This window comes from Nothoprocta perdicaria, unplaced genomic scaffold (assembly GCF_003342845.1).
Source record: "Nothoprocta perdicaria isolate Ctin4 unplaced genomic scaffold, notPer1 scaffold_306, whole genome shotgun sequence".
NCBI classification, from domain to species: domain Eukaryota; kingdom Metazoa; phylum Chordata; class Aves; order Tinamiformes; family Tinamidae; genus Nothoprocta; species Nothoprocta perdicaria.
This window is the reverse complement of record NW_020455540.1, coordinates 336,618-359,621: the sequence shown is the minus strand read 5'-3', so window position 1 is coordinate 359,621 and position 23,004 is coordinate 336,618. Positions and strand designations below refer to the sequence as shown.

The window sequence follows — 23,004 nt, the reverse complement described above, 5'->3', positions numbered from 1 at the left end:
CAGCGCTGGGCCCGGGGCTCGTGATGGGACCCGCAGCGCTGGGCTCGTGATGGGACCCACTCGCTGGGCCCGGGGCTCGTGATGGGACCCGCAGCGCTGGGCTCGTGATGGGACCCACTCGCTGGGCCCGGAGCTCGTGATGGGACCCACTCGCTGGGGCTGCGGCAGAGGCCAGGGAGCGATGGGCGTGTGAAGCGGCCTGGGCTCAGGAACCTGCAAAGGCTGCGGCCCTCCCATCTTTGCCAGGCAGGTAAAGCGCTCCCAAGTCACCTAAAACTGGCTGCGTTGATGGCCGAGGTCCTGAATTGCCTTGGGAGGTTGGTTGGTGTGGCCAGGACCCCACTGCGGGGGGATGAGGAGATTCCCAGGGCTGTCAGTGACTGGGGCTGGAGGCAGAAACAGGATCCTGGGAGGCAGTGGTGAAAGAGGGACACGGAAATGCTGCAGTGAGAGGGACACGGAAATGCTGCTGGGCACCTGGAAGATGCTGCTGGGCACAGGAGGGGACGCGGGAGGAGAGTCGCAGCGCAGACAGACACAGGGCCGCTCAAGCCCCCGAGCTGGCCTGGAGCGGCCTCTGCGCAGGATGGGCTGGGCTGCCCGGCTGGGCCGCTCTGGAGCGCGGCCGGCTGCTCGGCCAGTCCATCCTCACGCTCCTCCTTCCGCAACAAGCGGCCCGCACCAGGAAGGGCCGGGCAGGGGGCAGCAGGAGTCCTGCTGGCAGGAAATCCTGATCAGACAGAACTCTGCATCCCAAAGAAACCCCAGTTAAAGGCAGCACTTACAGGAGTTGCCCAGCGCATCCCAAGGTGGGGGTAGGGGGTCGTTAGGAGGGTTCCTAGAAACTTTCCCAGTAGGAATGTTGTAGGTTGAGTGTGCCATTAAGTGCCAAATCCTGAAGGTGGCAGGAGACACGAGTGCTGAGTTGTTTCCAGGGGGTTTTACCAGTCTGTGGTCAAAAACTTCCAAAGACTTTTGCTCCTGTCGTTTGTGTAGTTTTATTAAATTTTGCAGCAAAAAATGCAATTCATATTTCTACACTTTCAAGCAATTGAACGAAATTGATGGCTGGGGAAATAAAATGAGCTCTTTAGATTTTAACCTTTTTTTGCAGTTGTAAATGAAAGCAAATTGCACGATAGGATTTTGTTACTTTATTTTTCCAAGGGTATATCCTTACATCTGAAAAAAGCCCTAGAAACCCTGTTTTGGATACTTAGGGGCTAGTGAGTATTAGCAAAAGCAAACTAGAAGAGAGGAAAGAATGGACTTTCATATGACTAAGTGTTACTCTGCTAAGTAACTTAGAGAACTTTCAATTTGTTATCAGTACCTGTGACTGTATTGCAGTTGTTAAAATTGTTAACCATAATTGTTAAAGGCAGCCTGGAAAATTCTTGAAAACCTTCTTTAGACGATGTATGAAAAAGTAGGTAGTCTCACTTCAGTTTCAATTGAAAGYGTCTTGAAAAGTTGGCGTTAGAAAGGAAATCTAAACTTGGCAAACTTGTTTCGTTGTCTTTAAGCCATTCAGATATTGACCCCTTTTGCCCGTCTCTTGCAGACTGCAGCTGGCAAGTTAAAGCAAAYGACCGACTCTTTCATGAGCAGCCCTACTTTAAGAGAACGGTGTTCCTGTGCTTCAAAAGAAGCAAATATGCAGTAAGATTTTTGTTATTTTGAGATGATGGGGATGAATGCATTGCTAATCTCGGTGTGATACTTTCAACAACTGTTTACTGGTGTAAAACCCACACTTTTCTCAGGTTTTCCACTAAGGTCAGGAAGTGTTGTTGATTTCAGGTTTGTGAGTGGAAAATCAAGATGTCAAGGGAATTTTTTAAAATGAGACATTTAGAAGCCAGGAGTCTTTAAGCCAATTTCTGAATTTAATCTCAACTAAAGCTGTTATGAGCACCCAAATAGGTTTTGTCTTGYTATATTTCATATAAAAAATCTAATATAGTATTAAGCAATTATCCAGATTAATCTAGACTGGGGACAGTCCTAAAAATTGGAAATGTCCATTCATCTGAACACAGTGAGAGCATTATAGTTTGGTTTATGTCTCCCATTCTGAGGTCACCTACTTATGATCAAGGTGACGTTTTTATCTCATCTATCAAGACGAAAACTTGTTTAGCTTTTCTTTTTGTTTTCCTGTGTTTTTATGTGATCCTGGTTGTTAGTGATAGGCGATAGCAGTGTGGGGTTCCCTGTGACCCAGCCTGGTTTGTCTCTGTGGCTTTGGCTTGTGTGTGTCTTGAGTCCACTGAGATACCTGCTCTGAGGAGCTGAGACAGGATGGGCTCTTTCATGCATATGCATGAACATTTAATCATAAAACTTGGACAAGTGTAGCTGTTATGAGAATGGAAATACTTGATGCTTGGACTAGGTAGGGGACTGATTCTTGTGCAGCTGAACCTTTGCTGGGTCCCGCAGTCCCTCCTGGATTGGTTTAATTATCAGCCCTTTATGTTCGGATTGCTCCTAGTCTGATACCTGAGACCCACTCCTGCCAGATAGCGATCGCAGGTGGGTTTGTGATAGAGCAAATACAAGATTCGGTTGTTGCTCCTCGGAGCTGGCGGGCTGGGAGAGCATCCGAGAGTATCCGAGAGCAGGGCGCGCAGCTGCTGCTCGTGTCTGCTGCACGAAGCAGACCGTGTAATGGGTTAAGCCTGGCACCTCGCGGGCTCCCTYCTGGTCCCCTCACAGTCACACACCGAGCCAGGGAGCACTGCCAGCACCCCCACAGCTGCTGGGGACCTCAGCTAAACTTGTGTGACCTGTGGTGACAGGTCCTGTAGCTTGTTACTAGCGCTCCACATTTATGGGATACTTTATGTTTATTTTAACATATTGCCAGAATTGAAGCTCATGAAGTCCAAAGTGCTTTTTGGAGTATGTTAAAGTCAACAAAACCATTCTTGTGCCTTGGGTTCACTGAGACAGCAACCCATGTTAAACTCTTCAGGAAGGAGCAACTCTAACTGTGCTGTTATAGAAATGATTTGACTAGAAAAATACTTTACTTAGAAATACAAATTGTACGTTTATGAAGAAGAATCAGTGCATGTATTGCTGTTKTGAATGACATTTGATTTTCTTCAACAGGGAAATGCAATTAAGACATACAAGTACAACCCAATCACATTTTTACCACTGAATCTGTGTGAGCAGTTCAAAAGAGCAGCCAACTTCTACTTCCTTGTTCTTCTTATTTTACAGGTGAGATATATTTCACATAGAGAATTTTTTAAGTGTGAAATGAATTTAAGGTGCCTATATCTTAAGCTAAATACTTATGACACAATATGTTGCTATCCTATCATGATATTGAAGGGGACTTCACTGGGGACTGTATTTCCAGTATTGCAGAAACTAAGAACTTGTTAATAAAAATCTGGAACATGGCAGCTTTTATTCCTTGCTTTTGTATCATATAGGATAAGCTATTTACATATTTTATGAATTTTTGTAAGGAAAAGATGTTCCTTTTGGTTCTTTCTCTGTAAAAAAATGATGACTTTCCACTCCCATTCATGAATCAGATATGTCAACACAAAATATAAATTATTACAATTATTGTATGGTCAAGCCTGTCTTAACTGCTTTGTGCATCTTCATGACACAACCTGGAATTCTCTCTTTGATATGTTGGCTTTCTTTGTTTCAAGTCAGTTGACTCTAATGCCTCATTTTAACATGATRGTTATCCTGTATTGAACAGATTTTGTTTGTTTCTTGTAGACGATTCCCCAAATAACAACTCTTTCATGGTATACAACCCTGGTGCCCTTGCTCTTGGTGCTGGGAATAACTGCAGTGAAAGACCTAGTGGATGACATTGTAAGAAATGTGTTTTGTAAATATTAAAAGCAAAAAAAAATTTTTTTTCCAATTGTGCTTACCTAACATGCAGTGAGTACATTCTCTGCTTCTCTGTTTCAGGCTTGTCACAGGATGGACAGTGAGGTTAATAACAGGACATGTGAAGTAATCAAGGACGGGAGGTTTGTGCAGTTCCCTTCAGGCTTTGCAGCAGTGTTTGTTGCCCTGTTGCTAAGTTTCGTCACAGATATTGAGCTATAGATGACTGAAAGTTCAGTACTGTTCTCCAGTCTTCTGCACATGTCTGTGTGACAACTGCAATCAGAAGATAATTGCCTAAAGGAGTCATTWAAGTTTAGTTCTGTGGTACTAAAGCTATGCTAAGAGCAACTTTCTTAGAGAGAATGTTGTTAATTTACATGTATATGGAAAGGGAAAATAAGAGGTAAGTTTAGATCCTAGATTTCCTAGAGGAAATGGCTTCAAACTGAAGCATCGGAAGTTCCACAGGAACTTAAGGAAGCATTTCTTCACAGTGAGGGTGACAAAGCACTGGMACAGGCTGCCCAGAGAGGTTGTGGAGTCTCCTTCTTTGGAGATCTTTAAAAGCTGCTTGGATGCAGCCCTGTGCCACGTGCTCTAGGTGACCCTGTGTGAGCAGGGGGGTTGGACTCGATGACCTCTGAGGTCCCTTCCAACCTTCGGCATTCTATGATTCTATGATCCTAACCTGCACCTTCCAGTAAGGAAAAACACAGCTTATGCTCAAGGTAAAATGTCTTGTACTAAGGACATTTTAAAATTTTAAGTCTTATTAAGTGCGTATGGTTTTAGATGAAGCAGTAATAAACACCAAACTATCTTCATGTTAGGTTCAAAACCACAAAATGGAAAGATATTAAAGTTGGAGATGTCATTCGTCTGAAGAAAAATACTTTTGTTCCTGTAAGTAGTTTAGATATGTTTCTGTCTTATGTTTCTACAGAGATATTCTACAAATATTGACCTGGATTTCTTTGTTGTGTATTTATTTATTTTACTAGGCTGATATTTTGCTGCTATCCAGCTCAGAACCAAACAGTCTGTGCTACATAGAGACAGCTGAACTAGATGGGTAAGGCTCTTTCTAAGGACTTACATTTATTTTTGGCTTATCAATAAAAGAGCAAAACGTGCATATTTTCAAAATATGCTGTTTTAAAGCAATGCAGCGTATTTCAGAAATACACTGTTTTAAAGCAATGCAGTTATTTTGAGGACATAGGTACCGTTATTTTCTTTGTCCCAGTCTTCACGGATAATGTCAGCCCTTAAATCTCCGTGCCAAAAAGCAATCAAGAAGCTAATGGCAAACCACTGGTACAAGAGGAGAGTTGAATTAGGGACCCTCTCTACAACCTGTGCCTGGYGGGCCTCCTGGGATGCACCTGTGGGTGCAAAGGGAGTTGCCTGGCATCGCTGTAAAGCCACTGTCAGTCATCTCCTAAAGGCTGTGGAGACAGGCTATTCCCAGATGCCTGGAAAATGGGAAGTGTTACACCTATCTACTAAAACAGCAAAAAGAGGATGAGGAAACTGGAAACAAGTCAGCCTCACTTGAGCTCCCRGAAAAATTATGTAGCAGAGAACTGTTCAAATTCCAAAATATTATAAGCATAAATCCTCTTGTCTCTGTCAAAATGTTTTGGAATGTTTATTTAGTTCATGTTGTCAGAGAAGCTCCTCCTGAATTTCTTTTAGAAAAGTTTGTAATGAAATGGACTTCACCTAATGAGGTAAAAAGTTATTTTTTTGTGAATGAGCAGTAACTTCCTCCCTCAGCCTTAATGATCTTACAGACTAACATAACTTCATGCAAAGCAAGGATCCATTTGAGTTTGTAAATATGTTTGATCTTTACTGAGCTTTTAACAATGTCACTTATTAAGTATTGTGTTCAGATAATCATTGCCTCAGACTTAACTATCCCTTTAGTAAAACAATGATTCCAGGAAGCTTCACCTCTTTCTGGTGAGCAGAGGTAAAGATGTGCTACACTAAAGATTTCAGTTATGAAGAAAAATGACTAAACTCTTTTAGAACTAATCCCGTAGTTCTTGAATTTTTCATGACTGATAGATTTGCAAATGCATGACGTTGCCATTGCTTCAGATTAGAAGGTTGTTATCTGTGGCATGTTGCTTTGCCTCTTAGTTTTATCAGTTTCTTATCTCCTGTATCTGTATTTTTTTAATTGAAATAACCCTTTTATCCTTTCTCCTTAGTGAGACCAACTTAAAATTCAAAATGGCCCTTGAGGTAACGGATAGRTACCTTCAAGAAGAAAGTGCAATGGCAGCCTTCAATGGTTTGTACTCTTGTATTTTATGCTTACAGCTATTCAGAAGTTGCCCAGGCACTTCATAGTACAAGTACATGAAACATGGGTGCAGGTTAGGGTTCATGTGATCCGGGGTTAGCAGTGTAAATTATGTAAGGAAATAGTTTGTGCTGCTAAGCAAAATGCTCAACAAAATGCTGAACACCTGAGGATAAGAGTCCTGCCYGTGTGCAGGCCACTGTCAGACTGAAGAATACTAAGGGAAAGGTGTTCTATTTGTGACTTAATGCTGTGCTGCTGTGGTGCAGAAATGTATTCTTTCTGCTATTTCAGCCTGAAATAAAATACCACTGAGGATGCAATATTTAAAATGACAGCAACACAGTACTGAATATTTGTGTGTCCAAGTTTTCAAAGAAATGGTTCATTCACAACAGTTGGGTTTTGCATGCAAAAAAATGCATGAGGTAAAGTGCCTTGTATAGTAGGAATTGATACATTTTTATTAAACCAGTGTATATTAAAAACGTTTCCTGCATTTTTTTTAGGTCTGATTGAATGTGAAGAACCTAATAACCGACTGGATAAGTTTGCAGGAACATTATTCTGGAGAAACACAAGATATCCATTGGATGCTGATAAGATTTTACTACGTGGATGCAAAATCAGGAACACAGACTTCTGCCATGGAGTGGTCATATTTGCAGGTATTTATGGAATGAACATCTGTAGCATTTGCTGCCTGGAAGGATGTCTTAGGAAGTGACATGACATCCTTTGCTTATCAGCCGTGGCTGTATTTTATGTCCCAGGCTTATAAGATAGTAGCAATAACACTTACTTGCATGCAATTTTATTTATTTTAGGCGCTGATACAAAAATAATGAAAAATAGTGGAAAGACCAGATTTAAAAGGACACAGATTGACTCCCTTATGAACTACATGGTTTATACTGTAAGCCTTTTTGTTTAAAATCCAGCTGTTTGAGATCACTTTAAGTGAGCAAACTGAATGAATGCAACTTTGGGAATCTTCCTTGGTTTTTAGTTCGTTTTAATGTGTTTCCGCTTTGTTTGAACCTTGGGAGCTGGGCTCAAGTAGAAGGGACTCTCAAAAGCTGCGTAGCTGTTAGTGAAATCTGTGACCCTGCACTGCGTTGTAGGCAGCCTACACAATGCAAAAATATGCTTCAGAAACAGRCTTGCAAGCTCTTCTTGTGGTTTCCACTAAGCCACTGGATAAAGAACTGAACTTAGATCCTGGTCCACAGACACCTTCAGCCTGAAAGGCTTTTCCTCCTGGACAAGTACCCTGGGCCTGTGTGCGACAGGAATAAGCAGTGTCCTCCAATCTGCATCCCTTGTGAGAAGTCACACGTGAAAATGAAGTGATGCCTTTGGGCAGGGGAAGGGGAGAAGGAGCTAGAGTGTTGCCAACATCTAGGACTTAGCTCAGTTGTCGCTGGCTCTGCCCCTGCTCCAAGGACATTCACGTACCCTATGCACTGCGTGCCTAAATAAATGTAAAGAAGTATAAATGATGCTTGCAGAATGGTAAAATTAAAGCATTATCCTATATGAGGATACTGTTTGGGGAAAATTTTCTTCCCTTCCTTTTACTTTAACAAATTAGTATTTTATCTTGAACATGAGATCGGGAATTAGGGCAGCAAACGTTACTGAAGTGTCCCGGGCCCTCTGGGCGTGTGTTGCAGATCTTTGTCTTCCTCATCCTGCTGTCCGCTGGCCTTGCCATAGGACACACGTACTGGGAGCAGCAGATTGGCAACTCGTCCTGGTACCTGTACGACGGAGAAGACTACAGCCCTCCTTACCGTGGCTTCCTTAATTTTTGGGGATATATCATCGTTCTCAATGCCATGGTTCCCATTTCCCTTTATGTGAGGTAGGTTGCCCTTCACCTTAAGATCTTGCCTTTAAACAGCTCGTTTGATCAGACTTATAATTCCCCGCTGGTGATAACAAACAGAGCTTCATGTTGGGTAGGAAAGCAAGTTAATTCTGCTTTAAGGTAATCGCCTGTTATGCAGTTTTACTGGAATAATGTTGAATTTGCTCACTCTCTTTSCTGGAATTTCAGAAGGTGAGCCACGCTGCATTATTTGTTTGTTTAAAATCATGATCCCAGGCTGAGAATTTAAGGATATCAGGCTGTTCTTACAATGCTGAGTATATTTGTTTTATATTTTGAATAGGGTTTTTTTTTTTTTTTTTTCCAAGTAATGATGTCAGAAGAAAATGCAGGATTTATCCTGTCAGTGCTTGACTTGTTTAGTTCTACCGTCTTTTTAAGAAAGTGCATGGAAGAAACTACTTTTAAAATAAAATGAAACATCACGTAGTCACAGTTTATACCTCAAAGGAAAGGCCTTTTCTATTGTCCTACTAAGGATGAGTACCTCTGCTTTTGGCAGATCTCTCTGCAGATCTCTCTTCATGAACTGCTATGTGAATCGTACTTTTGTACTTATCTGCTGTTGTAGAAGCACCATCACTGTGTGCACTGACAGGGCAGCTGGGGCCTTTCCCCAGGGAGCTGCATAGTTTGAGCCCTCAGTTCGGCCTGTGCAGGGGCCAGGCTATGCTGTAACGTGATGGTAAATGTTGCAGCTTAAACATCTGGGCTATGTAAGTAATTTGAATCCCTGAAAATGCAGTCGGAGCTCCCTGGATCGGGTACAGTGCAATTACTTCCCACATCGTCCCATGTTTCAAAATAAGAACTTTGTTTTGTTTCATTCAGTGTCGAAGTGATTCGTTTGGGCCAAAGCTATTTTATAGACTGGGATCTGCAAATGTATTACCCCGAGAAAGACACACCTGCAAAGGCCAGAACCACCAAACTGAATGAACAGCTTGGACAAATCCACTACATATTCTCTGATAAGACRGGAACCCTTACACAGAACATCATGACATTTAAAAAGTGTTGCATTAATGGACAAAGATACGGTAAGTCTAGGCCACTGCAGTTGTGCTGTAAGCAATGAAAAGCAATTCTCAATTTCAGCAGSACATACCAAGTGAATTCTGCTTCTAGCAGCATGAGTGAATTGACATTGGAGTTCCCAGTGGGCCACGTGAAGCCTTTTTCTTCTCTCCCACCTATGTGTGGATGCAAAATGCAGGGAAATGTCAACAGCAATTGAGGGAAGTGGAAAGTTTTCCTGGTTTTGCTTTCCTGGAGATGGGAAGAGGCAGAAACTGACCCCTTTAGGATGTTCCAGTGATGGAAGGAGGCTCTGCGCTCGTGTCCCTGGCCCGAACAGCTCCTGGGGCAGAAACGCTGCCCATGTGAGTTCTAACTCACTACAGGAACATAGCCTGAAACCCTAAAAGTTACTATACAGCTTTGCTGGYGGCCTCGGAGCCTCATTTCTCATTTTTAGCCTATGAAAATGAGTAGAAACTTTAATGCCTGTTCAGGAGGGGTCTCTGTGTGAAATGAGATGTGTACGAATCTCTTCTGTTTCAGCTCAGCCTCCATGATTAGCATTCCAATGAATAAAGATYTGAGAAATCAAGGTTTTGGGAGACTTTCTGCTGTTTGCTCCTTCATAAAGGGCCTGACAGGAAACTGTCCAGGAGAAGACTTAGAAATGTACACAGTGCTTCTGTTTTGGAAGAAACACTCCTGGGTTAAAAATGACTTAGAAACAGGCGACGAAATGCAACGAGAGATGGGTTTTGTTTTGGTGTTAGTTCTATTTCCAAGCTTGTTTGGATTTTAATATTTAAAATACACTGAGAACATACTTCAAAACTGTGCTGTAGTGTGATCATTTCAAATAATGAGGAACGTGGTGTGATAATGATGCATTTTTTTTTTCAAACAACCTGCCTCTGGAGACAGAGGTGGAACCTCTGACACTGAGAATTGCCTTAAAACAGCATAGATGTTTTATGACAAATCCAAATGCTTCCTGTAGAGGGAGTTACCTGAGAGGATACAAAAGTTCTGGTGCTGTGAATAACTTTACTTTTTTATTTGGAGATACTCTAGTGTGACCATTTGCTTCGTGCAAGAGTTGTAAAATCTTTGGTGTTCTCTCTTACACCTTCTGAGTGACGGTGTTTGTGTTGCAGGAGACTGCCGGGATGGGTCGGGGCAGCTGCAGAACCACCCCCAGGTAGGTCACTGATTCAGCCCTGTGTCCCGGGGCAGGGAGCGATCCCTCGCTTGCCAAAACACAGCGTGCAGGGAGCACTGGAGCAGTTGTGCATGAAGTGACCCAGCCCCCCTGTTCTGCTTTTGCCCAGCAAGTTGATTTTAGCTGGAACGTGTATGCAGATGGAAAGCTCTCCTTCTACGATCACTACCTGATAGAGCAAATTAAATCTGGAAAGGATCCAGAAATTCGACAGTTCTTTTTTCTGCTTGCCATTTGTCACACGGTCATGGTTGATGTTTCTGATGGTGAGTATTTTTCCAGGAGAATGGGAAACAACAGTTCAAATCCAGATATACCTGCAAGTGATCAAAAATGAATGTGTATCACATAGAGGGGAGCGAATGTTAGACTGCTCTTTTAAATTAAACAACAGCAAGACCTGTGAGAATTCCTTACAATGAATTTATCTGCTCGTTACAGTAGAAGGATTGTCTTTCTGGCAGTCACCATTTTGGTAAATACGTATCTTAAATAACAGAAGACTTAAAAAAGTAGTAGAGCTGCTTATACAGAGGTTATGTATTTTCTGGTTATTAAGCCTCTCTCTAAGCAGATCATAGAATCATAGAATGCTTAAGGTTGGAAGGAATCTCAGAGGTCATCTAGTGCAACCCCCCTGCTCACACAGGGTCACCCAGACCATGTGGCACAGCGCTGTGTCCAAGCGGGTTTGGAAGATCTCCAGAGAAGGATCTATATTTAAAATCTCACAAGCACAAACTCTGAATAAAATGAAAATGACCCTAGCATAATCTTTGGTTCCACAAACCCTTGTTGCAAGTACAGATACTATTGGAGACCTTTTCAAGGTGGTGAAGTGTGTTCAGTGTGAGAGTTCTGTGCATTTATTCCTTGAAATACTGCTCCATAGACACACATGAATTTGTGTATGTCTACTCTAAGAGTATCTGCAACACATAATCAAGTTGAATAATGAAAATATGACAGAAAGTAAATGTGAAAGTGAGCGGCTGTGGGGGAAGGATGAATGTGGAAGGATGAAAGATTTAGTTAAAACATACTTCACACAAGGGAAGAAGAGTATAGTTTTAGGGGGTTCTTTGGCTGTCCTTTTGGGAGATCTTTCTGAAGATAGTGAAATTATACTTATTTGGAGGCAGAGAGCTTATAGGTACATGGAGGGAAGAGGTGCAGCGACTCGGGCATTTGGAAAGCACAGGTAATGGAACCTGGAAGTTCCTTGTTCCTGTGCTCCGTTTTACTGCTCTGGGTTTACTAGACCCAGCTTTGGAAGTGGGAAGGCTGAGGCTCTGCACGTGCAACTCTCGGGTATTTTAAGGAGCAGATAAGAGGTTCCTGCTGAGTGCAGCCCTCTGATGCTCCAGTATTGCCTGGCTCGCTTTTCTTTCTGCCCTTGCCACGACACAGGTTGGCTCAACTATCAAGCAGCCTCCCCAGATGAAGGGGCCTTGGTTTCAGCAGCCAGGAACTTTGGCTACGTGTTTCTTTCCCGAACACAAAATACCATCACTATAAGCGAGATGGGGATGGAAAGAACTTACGACGTCCTTGCTATCTTGGATTTCAACAGTGACCGGAAACGAATGTCTGTCATTGGTAAGCTGGTTACACCCACCCTTTAGTTTCTAAGACCTCTTCCAAAACAGTTTGCAGACTAGAAATTGTGCGTTGTGATCATATGGGGTTTGACTCTTCTAACCTGCTCAGCTTGCCCTTGGGAGACCAAAGGCAGCTAAATGTCAGTGACTTGTGTTGGCTTATGTAGCTGCGTAGCAGAGGTAGGAACTGGGAGCAATGTGCTGCGAGGAGCCGAAGGCRATCCATATTTTGTAGGTGAAAAAGTAAATGCAAGGAAAGATGGGGTCAGGGTTTGCTGTGTGACAAGATCCTGTTATGGATTTTACTCATCATAGCTGCAGTAGGCGAAGAGGCTTTGTAAGTACTTGTGAATGTGTTTACCAGACTGTCCTGATGCTCAAGGATGGCCTCTGCTGAAGACAACCTTAGGGCACCTTAGAAGCAAAAAGAAATGTTACCAACATGATAGATCCCCTTTAACCCAGAGGTCAAATTGCTCCTCTGTGATGCTTCTTCTAGCTATAGGAATTAGGTTTGTAGGCTGAGGTATGAAGAGCTTTTTAGTTTTGAATGTAATTACTGTTCAAGACCTTGTATCATTTTGAGATGGAAATGTTTTCGTTATTTTATTTAGCACCATCTCTCCAGTGTATGTCTCTCCACAGCTTCAGTGGGTGAGATGTAACTATTATATGAACCACCGTAAAAGCAAAATTCTTGGGAATTTGAGCATCTTTTCCCCTCCTGAGAAGGAAAAGGATGCATAGCTGAACTATGTTAAGAGATGATGTACTAAAAAGGAACAGGATCTTGTAGTTCTGATATTTAAAAACATTAAACTGGAAAATCTAATCTGAAACAGTTCCTCTGTCTAGATTGCTCTAACGTTTTATCCTACCACTTATATTTTATCCAACAGTAAGAGAATCTGAGGGAAATATCAGGCTATACTGCAAAGGAGCCGACACTGTCATTTATGAACGTCTGCATCCAAGGAATTTAAAGAGAGAAGCTACAGAAGAAGCACTGGATGTATGTTTGCAATGTATATGCTGTTTTCACAATAATGTCTTAAATTTCCTTCTAGCCATAATCTCATTTTATTAACCTCCTTTCTCTAAGCCACTAGAACAAATGCAGGCCCATAACTGGTAGTGGCCAATATTCCAAGCCACTAAACTTTGTCCTGTTCTTACTTCTCTGTTTAATCTTTCAATTCGGGCTACCTTGCACAGTTATGTTTTATCAGGCTCACCACTAATGCTTATAATCTGAACTTTGATGTTTGGTTTCAAAGCGAAGGGTTTAGTTTTGTGGATGTGCTTTTCTTGTTGCTTCTCAGATTTTTGCAAATGAGACGCTTAGGACACTCTGCCTGTGCTATAAAGACATTAGTCAGGAGGAATTTGAAGCGTGGAATAAGAAGTTCATGGTGGCGAGTGCAGCTATAACTAACCGTGATGAAGCTCTGGATAAAGTATATGAGGAAATAGAAAAGAACCTCATTGTAAGTAAAACTTACAGTGTTTTGAGTTTGTTTTCTTCTTACGTAAGCAGAAAGAGATATTTTAAAAAACAGCTTTTTCTTGTTTTTTGGTTGAGGTCTTTTGAGTATTCTGTTGGCCATCTCAAATTGTAGAGAGCTTCACAGAATGAAGGAAAATACGATAGTTTCAACAGATTATTTATTTATTTTTACCATGTCTTGCTCTGCTGTTCTGTAATGGACAAGTTCATTTCCAGTTTATGACAACATGTTCATAAAAAACAACAGAAACAAATGAACAAAATTGTTATCCAGTTGTTCAGGCCTGGAATAACTTTAGTTTGCATTTCTGCTCTGTGATTCAGCTTCCATATGTCAGAGGGTTTGTTTAGTTTCATTTGAAGACTGAATATAGTGTCATGCACGATGTAAGAGTGAACAGACCTAACAGTGTGATTCAGAGTAACACATCCTACAAAAACCATAGGTTATTTAGATGACTTATTTTGATGAGCAAAACCTGTAAAACCATATATTGGTGTTCGGGAACAAAATCAACTTTTAACTACATCCAAATCAAACTTTCCCTGTATAGAAACACCCTTCTCTGAAATATATTGTGCTTAGGTGCCTGCTCTATGGTCTTTAGAGAATTGTGGTCAAAATATGAGAATATTTTGGTGCTTCTAAAGAAATGCCTTATCGTAAACTTGCACTGGCTAGCTGCATTTTTGAAGTTCGCCATGAAATTGATTTCTGAACTCCTAGCTGATATTTATCTTTTAATCTAAAAAATATTCAAATCAAATATTTCACATCTCACTATCGCAATGTCATTTTTAGTCATTTTAAACTTACTAATTTAATGCAAGCAATTTGCATGGAAACTTCTGAGCAGACAATTTAAAAAGCAGGGACTGTAAACAGGATCTGCGTCCTACCCAAGCTGCAGAGGAACCACTTCCACCTGATGCAGCTCTTTGCTCTGCTGATGCACAACTAATGTTGTGTCCTGGTGATTTTTTTTTTTTTTTTAAATCTGCAGTCAGAATCCAGGTGTGACAAGTAAATTGTGCACTTTGTGTGTGCTAGACAGTGTTCCTCTCATTTCTGTTCTGCACCGCTGGGTTGTGGTTTCTATGTGGCATAGTCTGGTTTCAAGACTTGTGAATTTTTTTTTTTAATGGAAAGTGCTTTTTTATGTGTTTGTGAATTAGAAAATTGTCTATAATGAAAGTGGTTTTCAATAAACTTTTGTGTGGAATTGTTCTGACAGCCTACTGTCAGAAGAAAGTTATTTTGCTCATTAATATCATACTGCAGATTATTGAAATTTGAGGTTTCCAGTTTATAGCACTTTGTGCTCTGATACAGAGCAGATGTATTCTCGTCTTTATCTGAAATCAGTTTGGAATACCTGCTTCTTCTACTAACTATTGTGCTCCATCTAACCCACAGCTCCTTGGTGCAACAGCTATTGAAGACAAACTACAGGATGGAGTTCCAGAAACAATTAACAAGCTTTCAAAAGCGGGCATTAAAATCTGGGTGCTTACTGGTGACAAAAAAGGTGGGTTGACTTATTGCCAAAGAGCAGGCAAAAGTCAGGTAATGGCTAGAAGATAAACTGAAACAATTACAAACTAGAAATACAGCTTACGTTTTTAGAAAAGCTTTGAATGAAAGTAACTTAAATCAAAACTGGAGGGATTTCTGCAGAATGTGCAGTATTTCTTGCCAGGTGTTCCCAACCCAGAGCTTACTGGATGGATGTCTGTGTGATTTGTGCTCCTGCAGCATATTAACCCAGGTGGCTGATTTTGCGACTGTTTTCTGCAGGGAAACACCCAGCCATGGTCTTTCCTGAAGCAGAATTACCGCAGGACAAGCTGCTTTAAGGCCCAGCTTGCTGGCCGTGCGGGTGGGAGCGCAGCTCCCGGGGCAGACAGCRGAGAAGCCAGTCCTGCTTCCACACGTCCGTCCTGATCGTGCATGCCGTGTGGTCCTGGCTCTGAAACCTCACTGGCTCATACCCCAAATGGGGATATTTTCCCTCTAAGCTGCAGCTCAAAGCATAAAATCTCTTTAAACACAGGTCTTATTCTATCAGAGGTAACTAACAGGTGCTTCTTCTGAACAGGCTTCTCTGTGCCATATATGATTTTTATATTCACCTATACTGTGTGGAAATGGAAGTGAACTCTTCATACTTAAGCACAAGTTTTAAATATACTTAAGAGGATGTTAGGTACTTCCAGCTGTTCCCAACAGTAATTCATTACAGAGTTTTAAATAGATTCCTAAGTTTTAAGTAGATTTCCTGTTGTCTTCTTTTTTTTTTTTTTTTTTAAATTGTAGAAACTGCTGAAAATATTGGATTCTCTTGTGAACTCTTAACAGATGAAACAACAGTCTGCTATGGAGAAGATATAAGGCAAGTGAAAGCACGAAGGATTTCTCATGTGGGAGCTAAAAATGTTTAATTTTCAAGATCATCCTGGTAGTACCATTGGCTTCTCCTGCAGTGGTTCTTCAGTGAACTGAACAGCGTTCACAGGCGGTTGTTCAGTTGTACATGGGCTGTTTCTTTGGACATTTCTGGAATTGTCATTTTACAAGGCAAGATCTTCATTGTGGTTAAAGATGGTGATGTAGCACACTCCTGACATTAAACATTGGACTTGTGCTCTAGTCCACATAAGTAAGATTCAGCCCCGTGTCCGTGGGAGAAGGACTGGGCCCTTCTAAGAGTGTGTCACGCATTCCCAACCTGTTTTTAGTAATGGCAAGTGACTGAACTCTTCCTCATTTGAAAAACAGCAGAGATACTGATTTAATGTGACTGTCTCTTTGCTGCTGCTCCAGCACTGCCTAAAGTATCACATAATAAATAGCAGAAAGTTCTTGTAGCGTACATTGCATTTCTTTCTTACAGATTTCCAGTCTGGAATTGATCTATCAGCTTTAAAGATTGTCCTTGAAATTTCTGTAATAGTGTCTGCTTTCTCTTTGCAGTGCCCTTCTCCAAACAAGGCTGGAGAACCAGAGGAACAGAGCTGGGTCAAGTACACGTTCCTCCCTAGGAATGAACGAGCCGTTCTTCCAACGTGGTAGAGACCGTGCGTTAATAATCACTGGCTCCTGGCTGGTATGTCCAAAAGAGGCTCTCCCATGTGTTTGAGATGGGGCCAGGAGTGGCAGCGTGTCACACTGTCCCCTGCTCATCTCTCTGCTTTGCTGAACCACCYGGTGAAGATCCTTTGGCCCTTGTGTTGGCAACGAATATCTTTGATATTTATGCTCAGAAATATGTTTAATGTTGAAGATTGAAAGAGGAAAAGTGCTCTGTAAAATAAGGAATGTTTGGAGCCTTCAAAAGGTGATTCAAAATCACCGTGGTAGCTGCCACCGAAGAAAACCAGATCCCAGCAAAAGCAGTTTAGTTTCCAGTGTGTTTGTTCTTCTCAGGCATCCTAACGTAATGCAAAAAGGGCAGGGGGAAGAGACGACCGCTGCCTTTGCTGGGTGCGCGCAGTCCGTGCCGGCCAGAGGCTGTGCTGGGAGCGAGAGGTGCGAGCGCAAGGGCGGCCCGAGAGGCCAGGGCCTCTCTGCTGCGCAGCCCTGCAGCGCTCCCAGGAGCCGGGAAAAGGGGAAGGACCTTCCCGCAGGGAGGGAAGCAGCAGCACATCAGCAGGGAGTGCCCATCCCGGCATGCTGGCGCTGCGGAGGGCTGCGAWGGAGGAAGAGCAAAAGCAGTTCAGCACTGTCCGCCTGCGCCTCGGTGCTCAGCTTTCCCTTTCTTAGAATTCCCTTTCTCTCCTTTCCCTTCTCTTGACTCCAGCATAGAGGTACAGAGCTCTTCCTCAGGGCAGCGAGCAGGCCTGGCACCCGACAGCAAATCCAGCAGGGAATTGGGTAAAACTGCAGCTCTCTGTTAGCTCCATCCCAGCCACCCTGCCTCAGAGCTCCCCTGTGTCCGTGTGATGCTCTAGTGTGTGCTTAGCATGCACCTAGTGGGGTCACGCTGCCTTTGGGACACGGAGAGATAGGAGAGAGCGGGGTTTTAAATATCAGAATGTCTTTCAAAAGTGAACRAGCTAATTCACTCCTATCAGAAGAAATAATCCTTCAAACCCTGTGAGACGTGTGGTGACACTAAATACAGGAGTTTTGATTTTGTTAATCAGCAATAAATTTGATTCCATGCTCTGTTGCTCTTTGTCATTCCTCTGTATGAGCATGTTTTGAGAATGCTAGAAAGGGGACGCAATGAACTGAAATGTGGTGTGTGTATGTGTGTGTAAGGCAGTTCTGAGAGTGCCACTTGAAATGTAGCTTACGTAGCTATTTCTGCCTGTTTCCACAGAATGAAATCCTGCTAGAGAAGAAAAAGAAGAAAAAGAAACTTAAACTGAAATTCCCCAAAACAGCAGAAGAGAAACACAAGCAAATTGAGAAGAGAAGAAGGGCTGAAGCCAACAAGGAGCAGCAGCAGCAGAACTTTGTAGATTTGGCGTGCGAATGCAGGGCTGTGATCTGCTGCCGCGTGACGCCGAAGCAGAAGGCCATGGTGGTGGATCTCGTGAAGAAGTACAAGAAAGCTGTTACTCTGGCTGTTGGCGATGGTGCCAATGATGTCAACATGATTAAGAGTGAGTGAGCTATAGGGTTTGTGTCGCTGGGAAGCATCCTTTCTGGGAGTTCTTCTGCAGTCTGGCCACTATGAAGGTGTTGAGGAGAAACTAGAATTTACCTCTTTACCTGCGTTTACTTTGTGTGTTCTGCAGGTGCGTGCACTTTCCMTTTTTGGGGAAACCCATTATGTTTTTACTGAAATGCTCATATTGTAGCTTTTTCTGTAGACGTTCCCCAAGAAGGGACTTGGGGCATCTCTTGCTTTGTTGTGCGTTACCAAAGTGTAATGTAATAAGAGGCTGAACAAGAACTTGGCTGTCCTGTGCACAGAGACATTCCCCATGCTCTACTGCAGCTGGTGCTCTTTGAAATATTCCTTGGAAAAAAATCCATTGAAAAGGAAACTTTTCCATTCCTTTGAATTCCATGGAAAGGAAACTAATTTTGAGTTATTGTTTCTGTTAGGAATCTGTACTTGTAAGCTGCCTGGTCAGCTCGTTCTGGGGGTGGCAGTCTTGTCTCATCACTTAATTCTTCAGTCAGAATTCCCTTTCTCTCCTTTCCCTTCTCTTGACTCCWGCATCCATTCTCRTGCAGTAAGTATTTAGCCAAGGAATGCGCGTCAGCTCCGTGTCGTTTGTTTGCCCTCGCTCCTGTTGCTGCGCTCTGCTTGCACAATCAGCATGGGCTGTTTGTTTCCTGACCTAGCTGCCCACGTCGGCGTCGGCATCAGCGGGCAGGAAGGGATGCAGGCCGTCATGTCCAGCGACTACGCGCTGGGCCAGTTCCGCTACCTCCAGAGGCTGCTGCTGGTCCACGGCCGCTGGTCTTACATAAGGATGTGCAAGTTCCTCAGATTCTTCTTCTACAAAAACTTCGCCTTTACGCTAGCCCACATCTGGTATTCATTTTTTAATGGCTTTTCTGCCCAGGTAAGAGACATGCTCGTGCTTAACATGAACATGCAGATCTTCCTTTTGTCAGCACAGAATAGCAAAAGTTTAACCTGGGAAGTTAACGTGAACAGGTTTAAAGCCACTAGCTTGTGCACGAGACTAGGAAATGACTACTAAGCTAGCTGGTGACAAGCTGAGCAGCAGGTTAGGATGTAGGAACTCTCAATGTTAGTATCTTGGTTCTACAGGGGGAAAAAAAAAATATTAAGCAGTGGTTTAGCCATTTCATTTTTTTTCTTTCTTTTTTTTTTTTTTTTTTTTTTCTTCCAGTCTTTAGCTGTTTGCAAAATACTACTATGTTTTCACTCTTCCTATAGTCTGGAAAGTGAACCAGGTGCCTCAAAACCTGGGGCGTTTAGAGAATTTGGGGCTGTCTGCTCCCAACAAGAGAAGCTTGTGTGTCAAAAGCATGTCTTAGGGAGAGGCAAAGAGGTGCTTCCTGGCACTGCAGCCCAGGATGTTCCTGGGTGAAACGAGATGAAGAGGGGTGCCTTTATGTAGTAGGATGAAACCAACCTTCCCTTTTTTAATCTTGAAATGCCACTTAAAGTAATTGAAGGTCTATTATAAAGGGCAGTGTTCAGATGGCATTGCAAAGTTGTGGTCAGGTAACACAGGTGGTTTGTAGGGAGTGAAGCAGCTTAGTACTGTTTAGAAATGGTTTTCTCAGAACTTTGGCCTAAGGTACTGCTTGTCTTTTGGGGAAACATTGAGACAGGTAATTTAATGCTATTATAGAGCGTGAATGTTCTCAGGAGTTAGAAGGAAACAGTGTAATCAAAAAAAAAAAAAAAAAAAAAAAAAAGAACGGTTGAGTTTCCTTTCCTTCTTGCAGACAGCATATGAGGACTGGTTTATCACCCTGTACAATGTGTTGTACACGAGTCTCCCGGTGCTGCTGGTGGGCTTGCTGGACCAGGTATGTGCCACGTTGTCACGGGATGAATGCAAAGGCATTAGGTGTTCACTGCACTGAAGCTGCAGGCTTTGCTTCACATACAAGGCTTTTTTTGGGTTTTGCCTTTATTTCTTTTTTTTTTTTTTTTCCCCCCTCTCTTAAAAGCATTTGTCTTGCCTCTTCAGTGTGTACGGTAACAAAAGACACCAAGCAGAGGCTTACTGGTACACCCTAAGTTAAGCAGTCAGAGGTCCTCAGTGTTAACACTGTTTGTTAAAAATACTTCCCAGTGCCYGCTGCGTGGTGTGAGTGATGTTGGGAAAGGCAACGTTTGACTTTGTTAGTGGGGAACATGTTCCTCGCTCACCCGTCTGTGCTGAAGATGCAGGGAGTGAACASATGTGAATGACTGGGTGTCCCTTAGTGTGTCTTGGTGTGCAGCATTTGTTTTAATTCACTGGGATGTGTGCTYGGGCCTTCTCTGCTTGTTTTTCCAAGCGAGGCCTGCCAGCTGATGGGGCAAATCAATATTTCTGCTTACTTGTGGGATTAAAGCTGAAATAAATCCAGCAGTAGATTAAGCTGTCCCCTGAGCACATGTTGGAGACATTGTCAGCATGTGCAATGACAGCASTAGCATCCTGCTTGCAGTGCACTGGAAGGACCTGCACAGCGTATGGCTGTAAGGAGAACCTGGCTGCGATGTCCTTATCCACAGAGAAGGAGATAAAAAATGAGACATCTTGGAAGCAGGTCGTGCAGCAGCTGCGAGAGCAGTGTTCTGGAGTCTTGGTTCTTCCTAGCAGCAGGACATTCCCCAGAGTAACGTGGTCAGCCCCGAAAGGAGAGCGCTGCTTCCTCTGGGGCACTGGAGCTTGCAGCCCACGCCGGGAACTAGGAAGTTGTGCAAGTCTTGGTAGCCCCCCAAGCTCCTGGCCAAGCTCCTGGTCCAGGCCCCGGGGTCGCTGAGGGCAGAAACATGTTCTGTGGCCTTGGCATGTTCCTAATTGCAGCTACTTGTTTCYTTCTGTTAAGGATGTAAGCGACAGACTGAGCCTTCGGTTCCCTCGATTGTATGTTTTGGGACAAAAAGACTTACTTTTTAACTACAGGAAATTCTTTGTAAGCTTGATACATGGAATTATAACTTCACTGATAATCTTCTTCATACCATATGGAGCTTACCTTAAAACTATGGGGCAAGATGGAGAAGCACCTTCGGATTATCAGTCATTTGCTGTCACAACAGCCTCTTCTCTTATATTTGTCGTCAATTTTCAGGCAAGTAAGCTTATTTCCAGGGTCTCTGCTCTCAAAACACCTTCTGGTCATGCTGCTGAATACTGCTGCTGGAAATGTAATGATATGATGCACAAAAGCACAGAAAGGCATTTTTTGCATTTCTCTTTCAAAACTTTCTTTTTTAGTCTGAGAGGTACTTGTATAAGAGAAGACAAAAAAGTTGGCAGTGTACAGAGTAATTGACTTATATTTTGAATCAATTTATTTTTTCRGAATGATTTTTTTTCCCTGACTTTCAGATTGGTTTGGATACATCTTACTGGACTTTCATCAATGCTTTCTCGGTGTTTGGGAGTATTGCACTTTACTTTGGTATCACGTTTGACTTCCACAGCGCTGGAATCCATATTCTCTTTCCTTCTGCCTTCCAGTTTACAGGTCAGTCATCATTTTTTGCATGTCTTCTTCCTGTCTCAAACAGCTTTGAGCTGCCAAAATGTCATGCCCTGAACTGATGCCTTTAAAAGTAGATGGTGGGAAATTTCCAATTCACTTTAAAAGGAAGATGGTGTTGATGTTTGGGGCCTGGTTGCTTTGCTAGAATAAACCTTTTCCTCTAATGAAAATGAGCTGGGACTTGACACTGTGCAGCAGTGGGAGCTTGCCAATGAAAATAAAGTTAAAATGGGTGGGACAGAGACAGGGTGTTTTGGGGATATTCCCTGAAACAAAGGGAATCTGATCATCTCACAGTAACTTGGCAGCATGTGACACTCATGCCCTAACTGGCCACGGGAAGGTCAAAGCCCAAGGCAAGACAGAGCCCCATGCCAGAGTACCAGTGTGCGAGGTGCTCCAGGAAACAGATGTGCATTTTAGCGTGTTATTTATAACTGCTTTACCTGACCGTATCTTATATAGACAACAATTTAAAACAATTCTCTGCTCTTGTTTTCCTCAGGAACTGCACCAAATGCTCTGAGACAGCCCTACCTTTGGCTGACCATGGTTTTATCAGTGGCTGTTTGCTTACTTCCTGCTGTTGCACTGCGTTTCTTATCAATAACAGTCTGGCCTTCAGAAAGTGATAGAGTAAGTAAAGTCCTACAACATTTTAGTTAATTTGGTGCATGTTTATTTATGGGATCCCCTATTAGGTCAAATATTCAGAAACAAATAAGACAAGCGATTGTGCTCTAGCCTGGAGGATTCGGCTCCTGAGACCAGGGAGGATGGCTGCTGGGGTGGTCAAAATCCTGACTTTTAATTGCGTGAAGAGCAGTGCCAGGGTGTTATGCCATGCAGCGGAGTGCTCCTTTGCTGTGTTCTTATGCCCCGTGCACCTTGTGCAAGGTAGAGGTGCATGCACAAGRGCAGCACACACGTTAGCCGAGTTACCTCTCCCTCGGCTTAGCCCTGGCCTGTGTAGAACCACRTGAGCCTGCACTAGAGCTGCCGCGGGTGGGCCCTGCCTTAATTTGGAACCCGCTCTGCTTGTGTTGTGCCTGGAGCTGGCAAATTGCACACACACACAGAAATAGCAATAGTGCGATAAAGTGTCCCTTGAAAGCAGAGCAGGCGCTGGCGGGAGGCGGCGCGGCCCTGACCACCGCCTTTGCCGCCCCAGGTGCAGCGCAGCCCGGCCGTGCCGCCCGAGGAGCCGTGGCGGCGGCGGCGCAGCGGCCTGCGGCGCGGGGGGCCGGGGCGCCGCTCCGCCTACGCCTTCGCGCACCAGCGCGGCTACGCCGACCTCATCGCCTCGGGCCGCAGCCTGCGCCGCCGGCGCCCGCCGCTGCACGAGGGCCTGCGTCCCCACACGCCGCTGCACGAGGGCCTGAACCCCGCCGTGCCGCTGCACGAGGGCCTGCGTCCCCACA

The 23,004-nt window shown here is 43.5% G+C and overlaps 1 protein-coding gene across 1 annotated transcript in view; it reads left to right on the top strand.

The window, feature by feature from the left end:
- The window catches only part of ATP8B1 (ATPase phospholipid transporting 8B1), a 29,264-nt gene that overhangs the window by 3,357 nt on the left and 2,903 nt on the right, over positions 1–23,004 (top strand). Inside the window, exons 3-28 of the mRNA XM_026042528.1 lie at positions 1,565–1,662; positions 3,121–3,234; positions 3,757–3,855; positions 3,958–4,019; positions 4,710–4,782; positions 4,881–4,951; positions 6,102–6,184; positions 6,706–6,864; positions 7,024–7,112; positions 7,873–8,063; positions 8,922–9,130; positions 10,265–10,308; positions 10,439–10,595; positions 11,740–11,928; positions 12,830–12,942; positions 13,253–13,417; positions 14,855–14,966; positions 15,755–15,830; positions 16,412–16,544; positions 17,763–18,048; positions 18,740–18,963; positions 19,823–19,906; positions 20,921–21,166; positions 21,427–21,565; positions 22,089–22,228; positions 22,755–22,995. Coding sequence (XP_025898313.1) covers positions 1,565–1,662; positions 3,121–3,234; positions 3,757–3,855; positions 3,958–4,019; positions 4,710–4,782; positions 4,881–4,951; positions 6,102–6,184; positions 6,706–6,864; positions 7,024–7,112; positions 7,873–8,063; positions 8,922–9,130; positions 10,265–10,308; positions 10,439–10,595; positions 11,740–11,928; positions 12,830–12,942; positions 13,253–13,417; positions 14,855–14,966; positions 15,755–15,830; positions 16,412–16,544; positions 17,763–18,048; positions 18,740–18,963; positions 19,823–19,906; positions 20,921–21,166; positions 21,427–21,565; positions 22,089–22,228; positions 22,755–22,995 — 3,597 coding nt within the window. The remainder of the gene's footprint in view (positions 1–1,564; positions 1,663–3,120; positions 3,235–3,756; positions 3,856–3,957; positions 4,020–4,709; positions 4,783–4,880; positions 4,952–6,101; positions 6,185–6,705; positions 6,865–7,023; positions 7,113–7,872; positions 8,064–8,921; positions 9,131–10,264; positions 10,309–10,438; positions 10,596–11,739; positions 11,929–12,829; positions 12,943–13,252; positions 13,418–14,854; positions 14,967–15,754; positions 15,831–16,411; positions 16,545–17,762; positions 18,049–18,739; positions 18,964–19,822; positions 19,907–20,920; positions 21,167–21,426; positions 21,566–22,088; positions 22,229–22,754; positions 22,996–23,004) is intronic.